The following is a 14355-nucleotide window of genomic DNA, read 5'->3' on the forward strand; positions in this document are numbered from 1 at the left end:
CTTTCAACATATTGTACCACAGTAGCCAGAACTATAACTATAATATTATTACTTTCAATAATGTTGTTGTAACCTACTGTCATTATCTGCATCTCTCTCTCTCTCTCTGTCTCATTGTGTCATACAAATTACTGTTAATTTATTATGCTGATCTGTTCTGTACGACATCTATTGCACGTCTGTCCGTCCTGGAAGAGGGATCCCTCCTCAGTTGCTCTTCCTGAGGTTTCTACCGGTTTTTTTCCCCGTTAAAGGGTTTTTTTGGGGGAGTTTTTCCTTATCGGCTGCGAGGGTCATAAGGACAGAGGGATGTCGTATGCTGTAAAGCCCTGTGAGGCAAATTGTGATTTGTGATATTGGGCTTTATAAATAAAATTGATTGATTGATTGATTGAATTGCCTTTTTGGGAGGCTTAACATACCTGAAAACTCATGAAACTTTGCACACATCTCAGAACTGGTGAAAAATTTGATATTTTAAGGGTCTCGTGTGCGGGTTCTAAAAAATGACTCAGTAGCGCCCCCTACAAAAGTTTGAGGAAACAGCCCCTGAAGCTAGTTTAACCTACATGTATGGAACTCGGCAAGCTTATGTAACGCCCAGAGACGTACAAAAAAGCCTCTTGGAGGCATGCTCTAAACCCAACAGGAAGTCGGCCATTTTGAATTTACTGTGCAATTTTGGTGCATTTTTGGCCATTTCCAGGGGTCATAAATGAACAAACTAGTCCTACAGATTTCATCCGATCGACTTCAAACCTTGGTCTGTCCCATCCCAAGACCTTGAAGATGAAAACTTATCAAAAGCTTGAGTTTTCGTCAATGCGTCTGACCGTGGGATGGCGTCAAAGTTAGGGGTCTCGCCACTAAACAGGAAGTAGTTTATAACTCCAACATACATGGTCTAATTTTGGCCAAACTTCACAGGATTGATGACAGTCCCCTCCTGAACACATCTGCATGTCAATAATTAGAGATAAACATAGCGCCCCCTACTGGCAATGGGAAATGTCATGTTTTAGACTTTAATGTACATCTCCTACAGACTTGACCAGATCCACCTCAAACTTGGTCAAAAAAGTCATAAGACGTTGATGATGCTTTATTGTGGAAACTGTGAGTTTTCGTCGAAGGGCGTGGCCATGGGCTGGCGGCGAACTTTGATGTTTCGCCGTGATGATAAACGTTGCTGTAACTTGACTCCACATCGGAATATCTTGCCAAAACTTCACACATATGATGACAGTCCAGCACTGAACACATGTACAGAGGAATTTTGAATCACCGCCATAGCGCCACCTACTGGCAACAGAAAGCTACTTTATACATTCTTTGATGTCCCGCTTCTAGCAGGTTAATCAGACCCACCTCAAACTTGCTGGTCTAAGTCCTTAGACCTTGATGATACTTAAAAATGAAGCTTTTGAGTTTTCATCAAACGCTGTCACCGTGGCGCCGCCTTGTTCGCCATTAAACACGATGTTGTTTTGAAGGGACAAGGGATGCTTGAAAACTCACCAAACATGGCATACACATCACAGGTTGCAAGTCCTGTTGTCTGATGTGATTTTTGTGCTTTGATGCACCAAGATGGCTCAACAGCGCCCCCTAGAATATTTCAATTAAGCAGCCCCCAAAGCTGCTTTGACCTGCATGTATGAAACTTGGTAGGCACCTGTAACACTCAATCACGTTCAAAAAAGCCTCTTGGAGCCATGCTCCAAACTCAACAGGAAGTCCGCCATTTTGAATTTACTTGTGCCACGTTTGTGCATTTTTGCCCATTTCCAGGGCTTGTAAATTAACGAACTTGTCCTACAGATTTAATCAGATTGGCTCCAAACTTGGTGTATGTACGTGACTACGTTGTGACCAAAAGTTATCACAGGATTTGCCCAATGTTGAATGGCGCGCCTGCTGTTAAGCATTGAATCTTGAGGTCTCGCCATAAAAAACAAAATTGCTGTAGCTTTGGCATAAATGGTCGTGTCTCCACCAAACTTCACGATTCATATTAGTCCCGCCATGAACACATTTTCATTACCATATTGCCTGATACTCATAGATCCACCTAGTGGCGACAGGAAGTAGGTCTCATCAAACACTTATCTTTTGATTTATATGAAAATTACATACTGTGGTGTATATTTGATGTACAAAAACATGATGTATAATTAGTGCTCTCTCCAACTCCCTCTAGTGGAAAGAGGAAGTGATACAAAATGTGAAATATGTTATTCCAGCACTGTATCAAGAATATGCAGAGTCACTCCTGCATGCGATATCTAACTTTGTTGCGTGAAGGTGCGAGGGCCCGTTCATCACTGCTTGCAGCTTTAATATTGTACTTGGTTTTTATTGTAAAGTGTATTGAGACCATGTACCATGGTGATTTTGCACTTTAAATAAATTGATTGATTGATTGATTGATTGATTGGTTGATTGTTGAACCCTGTGGAGCCCTGCAGAACCCTGTGGAGCCTTGTGGAAAACCTCCACTGTATGTGTGTGTGTGTGTGTGTGTGTGTGTGTGTACAGGGCCCTGTTTCAAAAAGCAGGCTCAACAAACTCTGAACCTGATCTCTGATCCTGATCAGGCCCAGTCAGCCTGAGGGAAGCTGGTTCACAGTGAGCACCAACAGACATCATCAGCAGAGTGCAGATAACATGATTCTCAGAGTCAGGAAATGGAGTTAAAAGCAGAGCCACTGATTTCATCCAAAACTGAATCAGATTTGAAGACATGAAAAATCAATGTGCACCATCAGCTGAACAGAGTGAGGTGTGATGGGAACAGCCTGCAGAGCATGTTCATATGTGAAGTGATGTGATGTCATGTGATGAGGTCATGTGTCTAACATACAGAAACATGTTTCTATCTTAACAGTGTTCATATATTTATTCAGCTGTAATGTGATGGAGCCCAAACACACTGGGCACAAACTCAACATCAAACACACAGATATTAAGCACACTGGAACTGATCCTGACGTCATGATGATGTGGACACCAGGCTGATGGAGATATTATGGGATGTTGAGTCCCATCAATGAGCCAGTTCCATCTTTGAATATATGAGACGTCTTGATCAATGACCTCATCATGTGTCCAGGTAGATTCATTAACACTGACACACCTGCAGCTCTGTGGAATTCCTCTGTGATGATCCGCTCTGATTTGAACAGGCCACTTTTAAAGATGGGGAGAGTGTCGGTGAACCAAAATTCAAAATCTCATGGAGCAAAGTCCATAAGCGGTTCACAGCAAGACCAGTAGCTGTTGAGAGGGACTGTGGCTACATGATGGCTATAGTGTCAGATCCAAAGCAGGGTACAGACATGAGAGTGAACCAAACCCAAACCATGGCTCCAGAACAGAGACCATCCACATCACAGACCATTTTTCAAATGCAGCAGTTTTCATGTTTCAAGTAGGCCTAGTTGTGTCATCACACACAGATGCACACACCACTGTTGTTCAAAGTAACAATAACTTTAATTTTAAATTCTAGTTGAGGTCAGTGTTTTCAAGGATAATAAATATTTCACAAATGGCATAAACAGTGTAAAGAAATACATCCTCATCAGATTTACAACATTTACAGAACAGATGCTGAACAGTCTGATATGTCTGAAGAAGATGTCTTAGTCAGCCTACAGTCATCACATGCACATTTCCCCAGGCATTTCCACTTGTGTGTATTAATACTGGCATCACCACACCAACTGCAGTGGAAGCTGTTGATGAAGTAGGTTAACTTATTCGCTGCTTTACAAACTATTTACAAATCAAAAGTTTTGATTTAGCAATAAGATTCCACCAATTTTATTTTAAGATACAAGTTTGATATAGATTCCTTTGCACAGTGTTCAATATATTTTAATATGACCACAATAAGAACTGTATTGTGCTCAGGGTGAAATGCTACCTCTTACAGGCCTGGACGCACCAAACGACTGTTGGGTCACCTCATGTGACCTGTGTCTCAGCCAAAGGTTGCACATGAACACGCCACAAAGACTACAGCCGACAGCCAACGGGTGAGTTTCTTATCAAAATCGTCTTATTAAAAATTTGAAGCAACTGGAGTTGATACTACGGCGGCCGAGACGTACATAAAAGGCTTTTCTCGCAGCACTGGCCGCGCTGGAAATAGAGCAGTGGGCTGAAGCAGAGTGGTGCAGCGTGTCGGCCGGCGCCGGTGTGGGTTTGTTTATAGAATATAATGGAGGCGGGCGTTTTGACGCGCAGCGTATGGCGGCGGTGTGTGTTGCACTTTACAGATTATTGCAGACTATTTACCAAATCGCCATCTTTAAACAGGAAACAAGTGGACATACAGTTAAGGTATTGATATTTTATTGTTTGTTCAATTTTTGTTTCCTCTTCAGGGAGGTATTTTTATAAGCCCATTTGGGTTTTCAACCTCTCCGGCACTTAATGTTATTGTTTTGTCTCTGTTTCTATAATTGTTATTGTTTTTTATGCAAATAAATAAACTCTCTAAACTCTAAACAAGTGGACATGAATTGCTGCAGACACTGAAGACTGCTACAATCTTCAACTGAAAGGTATAGGGTTAGCTCATAGGTTCACAGAAAACATCCCAGTAACTAACATTACTTTGCGAGCGTGTGTTTAGCAGCTAGCTACGGTAACTAGAATATTCACTGGGGTTTGCTCAGACTGAGTTTACCACTATGGCAGATGCTAAACTCTGAAATTATTAACACTAGAATACGTTTAATCATACAATGATGATATGAGCCATATGGTGACCTTGAACAGCTGCTGACAAAGCAGAGCTCTTTACAACAAACACTGGTTGGCTTGGCTGCTGTAGCCGGCCAGGTGCCGCACAGACTCTGCCTCCTCGCCTCTCCGATCTTCTTCGTTTTGATGACTGTGTTCACTGTGGACCTCCTCACTAACGTTGCACTCAGGTTCAAATTGAAAAGGCTGAACAGGTGACATGTTTTTACTGCCGTATAGTCAAGAGAATGGGATGAAAGGCCAGTGCAACCATCTGACGTCACTACCCAGACTGCATTGCGGTGTAAACAACAATGACGGCCAACAAGAGAAAAAACTGTTTCAAATTTAATAAAAAATAATACATCTACAGTGTTTTTAAAATTACCTTCACATAGCTGATGCCAATCTAGTAAAGACTATAAGTCTTCATAGTCGGGGTTCCTGTTAATACTGACACACCTGCAGCTCTGTGGAAATCGTCTGTGATGATCTCTTCTGATTTATATCCAGAGAAAACCACTGAAACAGCTCAAAGTCTTTTCAGAGCCAGAGACACTTTTCTTACGGGCTGACAAACTGCTGTCTCTCCTCAGATGATGATGTGTAATATATGATATATGTGGGTGGAACAGACTATTATAAATGATAGTGTGAGGTCAAACAGTATCTTTCATATAGACAGTCCTCCAGGAACCACAAGACGTCACCTTCTCCTTACACAATAGGCCCTAAATCATTTCTGACTCAACCTCCACCACTTCATTCACTAAAGGACACGCCATGTTTCTACTTCCTGCTACACGCTCAGGAGTATGTTGCCATAGTAACTGACTGAGAGTTACACTGATCCTGGTTTCTGATGTTTGTGAAGAATTACAGCGGAGACATTTCCTGGACAGTTTGAAGCTTTAATCATTTTGTCTTCACTGCAAGCAACAACCATCATCATCATCATCATCATCATCTGCCATAATCATCACCCTCAAACATTCACATCAACCACACAGCTGATGACTCTGACATTCATCCACCAGTCACGATGTCTGGTCTTAGCAACAGTTTGACATCGAGTGAAAACAACTTCTGAAGTTGGCGATTAAAAGTGAATCATAAAAACACTCGTTTATTAGAATTCATACAAAAAACACCACAAAATGATCACGTTAGAAATAAAGATGTTAAAGAAAGACGTCAAAGACGTTAAACAAAGAAATAACGAAATAAAACTACTGCGGGACAAAAAGCTGCAGATTAATAAATTCATTAATAACTTTAACTTTTCTCAGTAAATCTATCGACTGACTTGACATCTATTTTCAAACACTTGAGATTTTGTCATCTGGAACTTCCCGTTGTTGTTGTTTAAAGAAACTGAATCTATTTCCTGTTTACAGCTTTGTTTACTTCACAACAGCACTGATGTCTGGACCTGTGAAGATTGGACTGATTGGTTTTGTTGCATCAGTGATGTTCTAACTTCCACTGTGACTGTGACGTCATAACATCTGACATGATATCATAGTGTCCACTGTGATGTCACATTTTGTTCCAGATGTAAAATGAAAGTCGTGTGTTCAGCTGTCAGACGATGTGAATGGACAGGAAGTCTGAAGACATGTCAGTAGTCACGCCATCACTGCGTACGCATCACACTGAGTCACAGCTGCTGCAACGTCGACTGTTTCACCTCAGTTAGTTTATACGGACAAAGTTTATCATGTCGCAGCTTTTCGTTTTTAATTACCTGTAAATTATCATAATAATGATAATAATAATAATAATAATAATAATAATAATATAATAATCAGGAGGGGTAAGAAGTTCTTTCTCAGACCTGTTGTTTTTCCATAATCCTGCTGACCAACAAACAAACAAACAAACAAGCAGAACTGAAACTATAACCTCCTCTCTGGATCAAACGTGGTGAGAAATTCAAGCTCATTTTTTGTTGTTTTCTATCCTGTAATTTTATCATGTTGACCTGTTGTCCTTCTGTCTTTCTGTCCATCTGTCCTTCTTGACGATGGACCCCTCCCCAGGTTTATTTCATTTCTCCCTGTTGAAGGGTTTTTGGGAATTTTTTTCTTTGTCTGCAGGGAAAGTCTGAGGACAGACAGGTCTGAGGGTCTGATGACAGACATGTCTGAGTGTCTGAGGACAGACAGTTCTGAGGGTCTGAGGACAGACAGATCTGAGGACAGACAGGTCTGAGGGTCTGAGGACAGACATGTCTGAGGGTCTGAGGACTCGATTTTAATTATTAGAAAATAATAGAAAATAAAATACAGAATCTGATGAATGACAAGCTTCACCCGTCACCATGGTTACTGATCACATCACTGTCAGTCATGTGATCAAACTCAACAACCAAGAAAACTGTTTGTCTCATCAGATTCAAATGTCGTTTTTAACCAGGCGTGGTTCATCTGTTGACTCTCTGCCTTCTGATTGGCTGTCTGCTCTGTCAGTCATCACTGATGCTCCTCTGAATGACGTGTGTGTGTGTGTGTGTGTGTGTGGGGTCAGAAGTGGGCTGAGTCTCGTCTGTGACTGATTAAAGAGTTGAGCAGGTTGGTATCAAACTGTCAGACTGAATAACGTCACGTGATTGGTCATCTAAAACCTTCAGCCTGACTGATAAACACTTACAACAGGTAAGAGTCACCTGGTCTGAGATCATCACAGGTCACTGATGACATCATCATAACTGAAGTACGAGTGTACAGAGTGTCTGAACTGAATTCATCCCACAGGAAATGAGACATAGATTTTCAGAATAAGAGCATGTTGAGTCATCGATGGTTCAGGCTTGCCGTCTGCTGTGACGTGTCACTGAGTCTTTACGGCCAGGTTTGTCCAACGCTCCTCCGACAGGTGAGTTCCCACAGTGTAGAGCACAAACATGTTTAACAGCAACTGTCATCACACCACTGACTCCCTCAGGTTCTCATTTTGTACAGACTCAGAGGTGTTTAAGGGAGGCGCAGCATGGAGGAGAAACTCACTCTGAAGCTCCACCCGGGAGGGACGTACCTCACCCGAGGCACCTGAGACAGGCTCATCTGTCTCCTGGCTGTCTCCGTACAGCTGACTGATTCGTTTACAGAGAAGTCCTCCTGTCTCAGGCGGCGAGACATCTCGCTGCCCCTCCTTCTCTCTGTATTTGTAGGATGCCAGTTTGACTGTCCGCTGCAGAAGATGTTTCCTGTACGCTCTCTGGATCACTGTTGCCGCCACTTCTTCCTGTTTCCTCCGCAGAGTGCTGCTGATTGGTTCATATGACACCTGCAGGTAAGAATCATCATCACCTGTGACTTCAGAAAACTTTGAGAAATTATCAACAACATCAGTTTGTTTTTATGTCAACAAATACGATAAGGATGACATGACGTGATGACACGAGACAAGAAGAGAAGGGACAAGACATTGTGACGTGACAAGATGAGACGAGACGATATGAGATGAGATGTGACGAGACATGATGACGTGACGAGATGAGATGTGACGAGACGAGATGAGACAAGACAAGATGAGACGAGTTGAGACAAGATGTGATGTGATAACATGACAAGATGAGCAACAAGACCAGACAAGATGAGACAAGACATGATGATGTAACGAGATGAGACGAGACAAGATGAGACAAGAGGAGACGAAACGAGAGGAGACATGATGACGTGATGCGACGAGACGAGACATGACAATGACATGACATTATGATGACACAAGTGTAACCTTGGAAGGATTGTTGGCCATGAACTTCTCCTCCATGCTGGCCTTCAGAGTGTCCATCTCTCCTGAATCACCTAAAACCTGCAGATAGATGATTCAGTAAGATTTAATGAGATACGATGAAACATCACGATACTATAAAATATAACGAGATATAAATGTAGAATAAGTGATGAAGCTGAGGTGAGCAGGTGATGATGTTACCTGTGCCGTGAGCGCCAGCAGGATGTCCAGACAGTGGATTTTGTCTCCAGGAACCAGAGGTAGATCCATGTGGATCAGTCGGATGGTGTTGGGTTTGGGGATCCTCAGAGGATCCTTCAGAGTGTCGCAGAATTCAGACAGCTTACTGTGGAACACATGACAACCCGTTAGAGTTCTTAGGAGAACACACCAGAGTCAGACAGAAGGACACGCAGGTGGGACTCACCTGTATTGGATGAACTGGGAGGCGTCGGGGTCAAACTTCTCCCAGGTTTCATAAAACATCTCAAAGTCATCCTCACACAGCGGGTCAGCGCTCTCCTCTGTCGCCACATTGAAGTTCTCCAGGATGATGGCGATGTACATGTTGACCACCACCAGGAAGGACATGATGATGTAGGTGGTGAAGAAGATGATGCCGATGCCCGGGCTGCCGCAGTCCCCTCTGACCAGCGATCCAGGGTTTTCTAAGTCAGGGTCACAGTCCGGCGGCGTGTTCATGATGGGATTCAGCAGACCGTCCCATCCGGCTGACGTGGTAATCATAAACAAGCAGATCATGCTGTTCCCAAACGTCTCAAAGTTAAACATGTCATCGATCATGGCCTCCTTCCTCACGTACGCAAAGTTCGACATGCCGAAGATGGAGAAGATAAACATGATGAGGAAGAGGAGGAGGCCAATGTTGAAGAGGGCAGGAAGTGACATCATCAGGGCGAACAGCAGTGTCCGGATCCCCTTTGCTCCACGAATGAGTCGAAGGACTCGACCGATACGAGCCAATCGGATTACACGGAAGAGTGTGGGCGAGACGAAATACTTCTCTATGATGTCAGCAAGGAGAAGGCCTGAAGGGAAGGAGGGAAGAAAAGGAAAGGAAAAGGGAAAGGAAAGACAGAACTGTATTTGCATCTAGTTTCCTTCTGAGGTCAAAGAAAAAAAAACTGATCATAAAAAGAGGAAACAGAAAAAAATACTCACTTCATCTTTGATTAAAATTTAAAACTTAATTTCTTTAAATTTTAGATTAGATTTCTGATGTTCTGAATGAACGATAAGACGATTACATCAGCAGACAACGTTTTACTGATTTACCGACTCACCTACGATGGACAGGATGACGACCACAAAGTCAAAGATGTTCCAGCCGACAGCGAAGTAGTGCTGCCTGAGTGCAGTCAACTTGAGAACGCACTCTGAGGTGAAGATGATGATGAAGACAAGGTTGACCCAATAGAGAATGATTTCTTTCTCCTGGCTCTGCTCATCTGTCTCCACCATCATGGTCACCATGTTGAGACAGATCAACACCATGATGAAGATGTCGAAGAACTGTGTGGTGACCAGGTCAAAGACCAGACCCTGGAACTTATTCTGTCGGACAAAAAGAGAAGAAACACCTGAGCTCACCTGACCGCTCTGAATCACGTCAGACAGGAAGTACGTGACCTGACCTCAGGGCGGGGAACAGGTTTCTGAGGTTTCTTTGAGCCCAGTTTCTTCATGGCGTTGTAATATTTCTTCTGCTCCTCCGTCATGAAAATATCTTTTCCTCCCAAGTGAAGAAAAAAAAAGACAACAACCATTAACTCACAGATGAAAAGAAAGTGCTCAAAGTGTATTATCTCGACCCCTCTGCTGAAAATCAAGTCTTTATTAAATGTATTATCTCCTCCCCTCTGCTGAAAATCTTTTTTTATTAAATTTATTATCTCCTCTCCTCTGCTGAAAATAAAGTCTTTATTGAATTTATTATCTCCTCCCCTCTACTGAAAATCAAGTCTTTATTAAATTTATTATCTCCTCCCCTCTGCTGAAAATCAGTTTTTTATTAAATTTATTATCTCGACCCCTCTGCTGAAAATCAAGTCTTTAATAAATTCATTATCTCCTCCCCTCTGCTGAAAATCAATTCTTTATTAAATTTATTATCTCCTCCCCTCTGCTGAAAATCAGTTTTTTATTAAATTTATTATCTCGACCACTCTGCTGAAAATCAATTCTTTATTAAATTTATTATCTCGACCCCTCTGCTGAAAATCAAGTCTTTATTAAATTTATTATCTCCTCCTCTCTGCTGAAAATCAATTCTTTATTAAATTTATTATCTCGATCCCTCTGCTGAAAATAAAGTCTCTGTTAATGTGATAATGTTTTTATCTAGCAGACGCATCATGGGTGAAATAAACAGTCAACACAGTGGCAAAACATTTCCACTTTGGAAATGTCAAAAACACGGTACATGAACCTGTACCTGTATTGAACCTTTCAAACTCTTAAACACTATACGTGTTAAATTCACACGCTGGTGGCCGAGGTGACCCTAGGAGGTACCACCCGTTTAAACAGCCATCAGGAGAGATGTGGTGATCAGTATTTTACCCAAAGACACTTCAACATACAGACTGGAGGATCAAACCTCCGGTCTTCTGATTAGTGGACGACCCGCTGTACCTCCTGCGCCACAGACGGATTAAGACAGCTGGGGTTTATGATGTCACATATCTAAGGAACCAATCCTGTCAGTGTGGAGCTTTTCATTAGCATGACGCTACGACGAATCGAGGGGTGTCAGGAAAATCTGGGTGAAGCTGTGTATCAGCGAAATTTATTTCATCTTCACTACACTGTGAGACAAACAGTAACCATCCGAACAGAAAATAAGCAAAGCCTGATAAAGCTTATAGTTAGGGCTGGCTCAGGCTTGCCCTGTACCAGCCCCTAGTTAGGCTGACTTAGGCCTAGTCTGCCGGAGGACCCCCCTATAATACACCGGGCACCTTCTCTCCTTCTCTCTCTCTCTCTCTCGTATTCTATTACTGCATCTTGCTAACTCGGCCATTCTGGATGTCACTAACTCGGCTTCTTCTTCGGAGCCTTTGTGCTCCACTGTCTCTCAGATTAACTCATATCACAGCGGTGCCTGGACAGCGTGACGTGTGTGGTTGTGCTGCTGCCGTGGTCCTGCCAGATGCCTCCTGCTGCTGCTGCCATCATTAGTCATTAGTCATACTTCTACTGTTATTATACACATACGATTATTGTCACACATGTATACTGCCAGATATTAATATATACTTTCAACATATTGTACCACAGTAGCCAGAACTATAACTATAATATTATTACTTTCTCCAAATCCACAAAACACATGTGGACTGGTTGGGCAAACTCCCATGCCCCCTCCAGCACCCTGGCGAGAGTAAAGAGCTGGTCCACGGTTCCGTGTCCAGGACGAAAACCACATTGCTCCTCCTCAATCTGAGGTTCAACTATCGACTGGACCCTCTTCGCCAGCACCCTGGAGTAGACCTTACCGGGTAGGCTGAGGAGTGTGATCCCCCTATAGTTGGAACACACTCTCTGGTCCCCTTTCTTGAAGATGGGGACCACCACCCCGGTCTGCCACTCCAGAGGCACTATGGGGTTGGTGGCCCTTTGCTAAAGGCCATCCAGTCCCTGTACCGAAGGAGCACAAGTCTGGTTCGTGTGGCTGGCAGTAAGTCGGACCTGTTCCCGGTGAGGGTTGGACTCTGCCAGGGCTGCCCTTTGTCACCGGTTCTGTTCATAACTTTCATGGACAGAATTTCTAGGCGCAGCCGAGGGGTGGAGGGTGTCAGGTTTGGTGGCAGGAGGATCTCGTCCCTGCTATTTGCGGATGACGTGGTCCTCCTAGCTCCATCGAACAGTGACCTCCAGCTCTCGCTGGGACGGTTCCCAGCCGAGTTTGAAGCGGCTGGAATGAGAATCAGCACCTCCAAGTCTGAGGCCATGGTCCTCAGCCGGAAAAGGGTGGATTGCCCACTCCAGGTCGGGGGGGAGGTCCTGCCTCAGGTGGAGGAGTTTAAGTACCTCGGGATCTTGTTCACGAGTGAGGGTAGGATGGAGCGGGAGATTGACAGGCGGATTGGGGCGGCGTCAGCAGTGATGCGGACGCTTAACCGGTCCGTTGTGGTGAAAAGGGAGCTTAGCCAGAAAGCGAAGCTCTCGATTTACCGGTCGATCTATGTTCCAACCCTCACCTATGGTCATGAGCTCTAGGTAGTGACTGAAAGAACGAGATCGCGAGTACAAGCGGCCGAAATGAGTTTCCTCCGCAGGGTGGCTGGGCTCAGCCTTAGAGATAGGGTGAGGAGCTCGGACATCCGGGAGGGACTTGGAGTAGAGCCGCTGCTCCTCCACATCGAGAGGAGCCAGTTGAGGTGGTTCGGGCATCTGGTAAGGATGCCTCCCAGATGCCTCCCTTTGGAGGTATTCCGGGCATGTCCAACTGGGAGGAGACCTCGGGGCCGACCCAGGACACGCTGGAGGGATTACATCGCCCGGCTGGCCTGGGAACGCCTCGGGGTTCCCTCGGAAGAGCTGACGGAGGTGGCTGGGGAAAGGACTGTCTGGGCTTCTTTGCTGAGGCTGCTGCCCCCGCGACCCGGACCCGGATAAGCGGAGGACGACGAGACGAGACGAGAGATTATTACTTTCAATAATGTTGTTGTAAGCTACTGCCATTACCTGCATATCTCTCTCTCTCTCTGTCTCTGTCTCTCTCTCTCTGTCTCTGTCTCATTGTGTCATGCGGATTACTGTTAATTTATTATTCTGATCTGTTCTGTATGACATCTATTCCACGTCTGTCCGTCCTGGAAGAGGGATCCCTCCTCAGTTGCTCTTCCTGAGGTTTCTACCGTTTTTTTCCCTGTTAAAGGGTTTTTTTTGGGGAGTTTTTCCTGATCAGCTGTGAGGGTCATAAGGACAGAGGGATGTCGTATGCTGTAAAGCCCTGTGAGGCAAATTGTGATTTGTGATATTGGGCTTTATAAATAAAATTAAACTGAATTGAATTGAAGCAAAACAGGCAAACAGGTATGCTTGGGCTGCAGGCGAGTGTCTGAGGGTGGAGAATGAACATCAGAGCCAGTTTAACACATGAACAGATTCTTCACATGTAAACAAACGTGTAAATAAGATGAACATCAGACTGTCAGAGAGGAGAAACTCATCTTTGCTTTCTGCTGGTTGAAGTTGTCGATGATGACTCCGATGAAGAGGTTGAGAGTGAAGAAGGAGCCGAAGATGATGAAGATGACAAAGTAAAGGTACATGTACAAGTTGTCCTCGTACATCGGCTGGGACTCCACCTACACACACACGCATTATGGTCACCATGGTAACCACTTTCAGGTCAATTTTACAGTTGTATTTGTTAAAGTAGGGTTAAAGTGTGTCTGTCTGAGAACAAAGGTAAGATTATTTCAGTACTACTATGAGTACTAGTATCTGTTATAGTTCTACTATGAGTATTAGTATCTGTTACAGTTCTACTATCAGTATTAGCATCTGATACAATTGTACTATCAGTACTAGTATTTGTTACAGCTCTACTATCAGTATTAGTATCTGTTACAGTACTAGTATCAGTACTAGCAACTGTTACAGCACTACTATCAGTATTAGTATCAGTGACAGTACTACTATCAGTACTAGTATCTGTTACAGTTCTACTATCAGTACTAGTATCTGTTATGGCACTACTATCAGGATTAGTATCAGTCACAGTACTACTATCAGTAGTAGTATCTGTTACAGCACTACTATGAGTATTAGTATTTGTTACAGTTCTACTATGAGTATTAGTATCTGTTACAGTTCAACTATCAGTATTAGTAT

At 43.6% G+C, this 14355-nt stretch overlaps 1 protein-coding gene across 4 annotated transcripts in view; it reads right to left on the reverse strand.

The window, feature by feature from the left end:
• Positions 1-5648: 5648 nt before the first annotated feature.
• Positions 5649-14355, reverse strand: part of scn4ab (sodium channel, voltage-gated, type IV, alpha, b) — a 104094-nt gene continuing 95387 nt past the window's right edge. For all 4 annotated transcript variants that reach the window (XM_078161776.1, XM_033645880.2, XM_078161774.1 and 1 more), the window contains exons 25-31: positions 13689-13826; positions 10146-10250; positions 9795-10065; positions 8918-9539; positions 8692-8836; positions 8491-8568; positions 5649-8040 (exon numbers count right to left, since the gene is read on the reverse strand). In XM_078161776.1, the coding sequence (XP_078017902.1) occupies positions 7678-8040; positions 8491-8568; positions 8692-8836; positions 8918-9539; positions 9795-10065; positions 10146-10250; positions 13689-13826 (1722 nt within the window). In that variant the 3' untranslated portion in view covers positions 5649-7677. The remainder of the gene's footprint in view (positions 8041-8490; positions 8569-8691; positions 8837-8917; positions 9540-9794; positions 10066-10145; positions 10251-13688; positions 13827-14355) is intronic.

Source organism: Epinephelus lanceolatus, chromosome 18 (assembly GCF_041903045.1).
Source record: "Epinephelus lanceolatus isolate andai-2023 chromosome 18, ASM4190304v1, whole genome shotgun sequence".
Lineage (NCBI taxonomy): Eukaryota > Metazoa > Chordata > Actinopteri > Perciformes > Serranidae > Epinephelus > Epinephelus lanceolatus.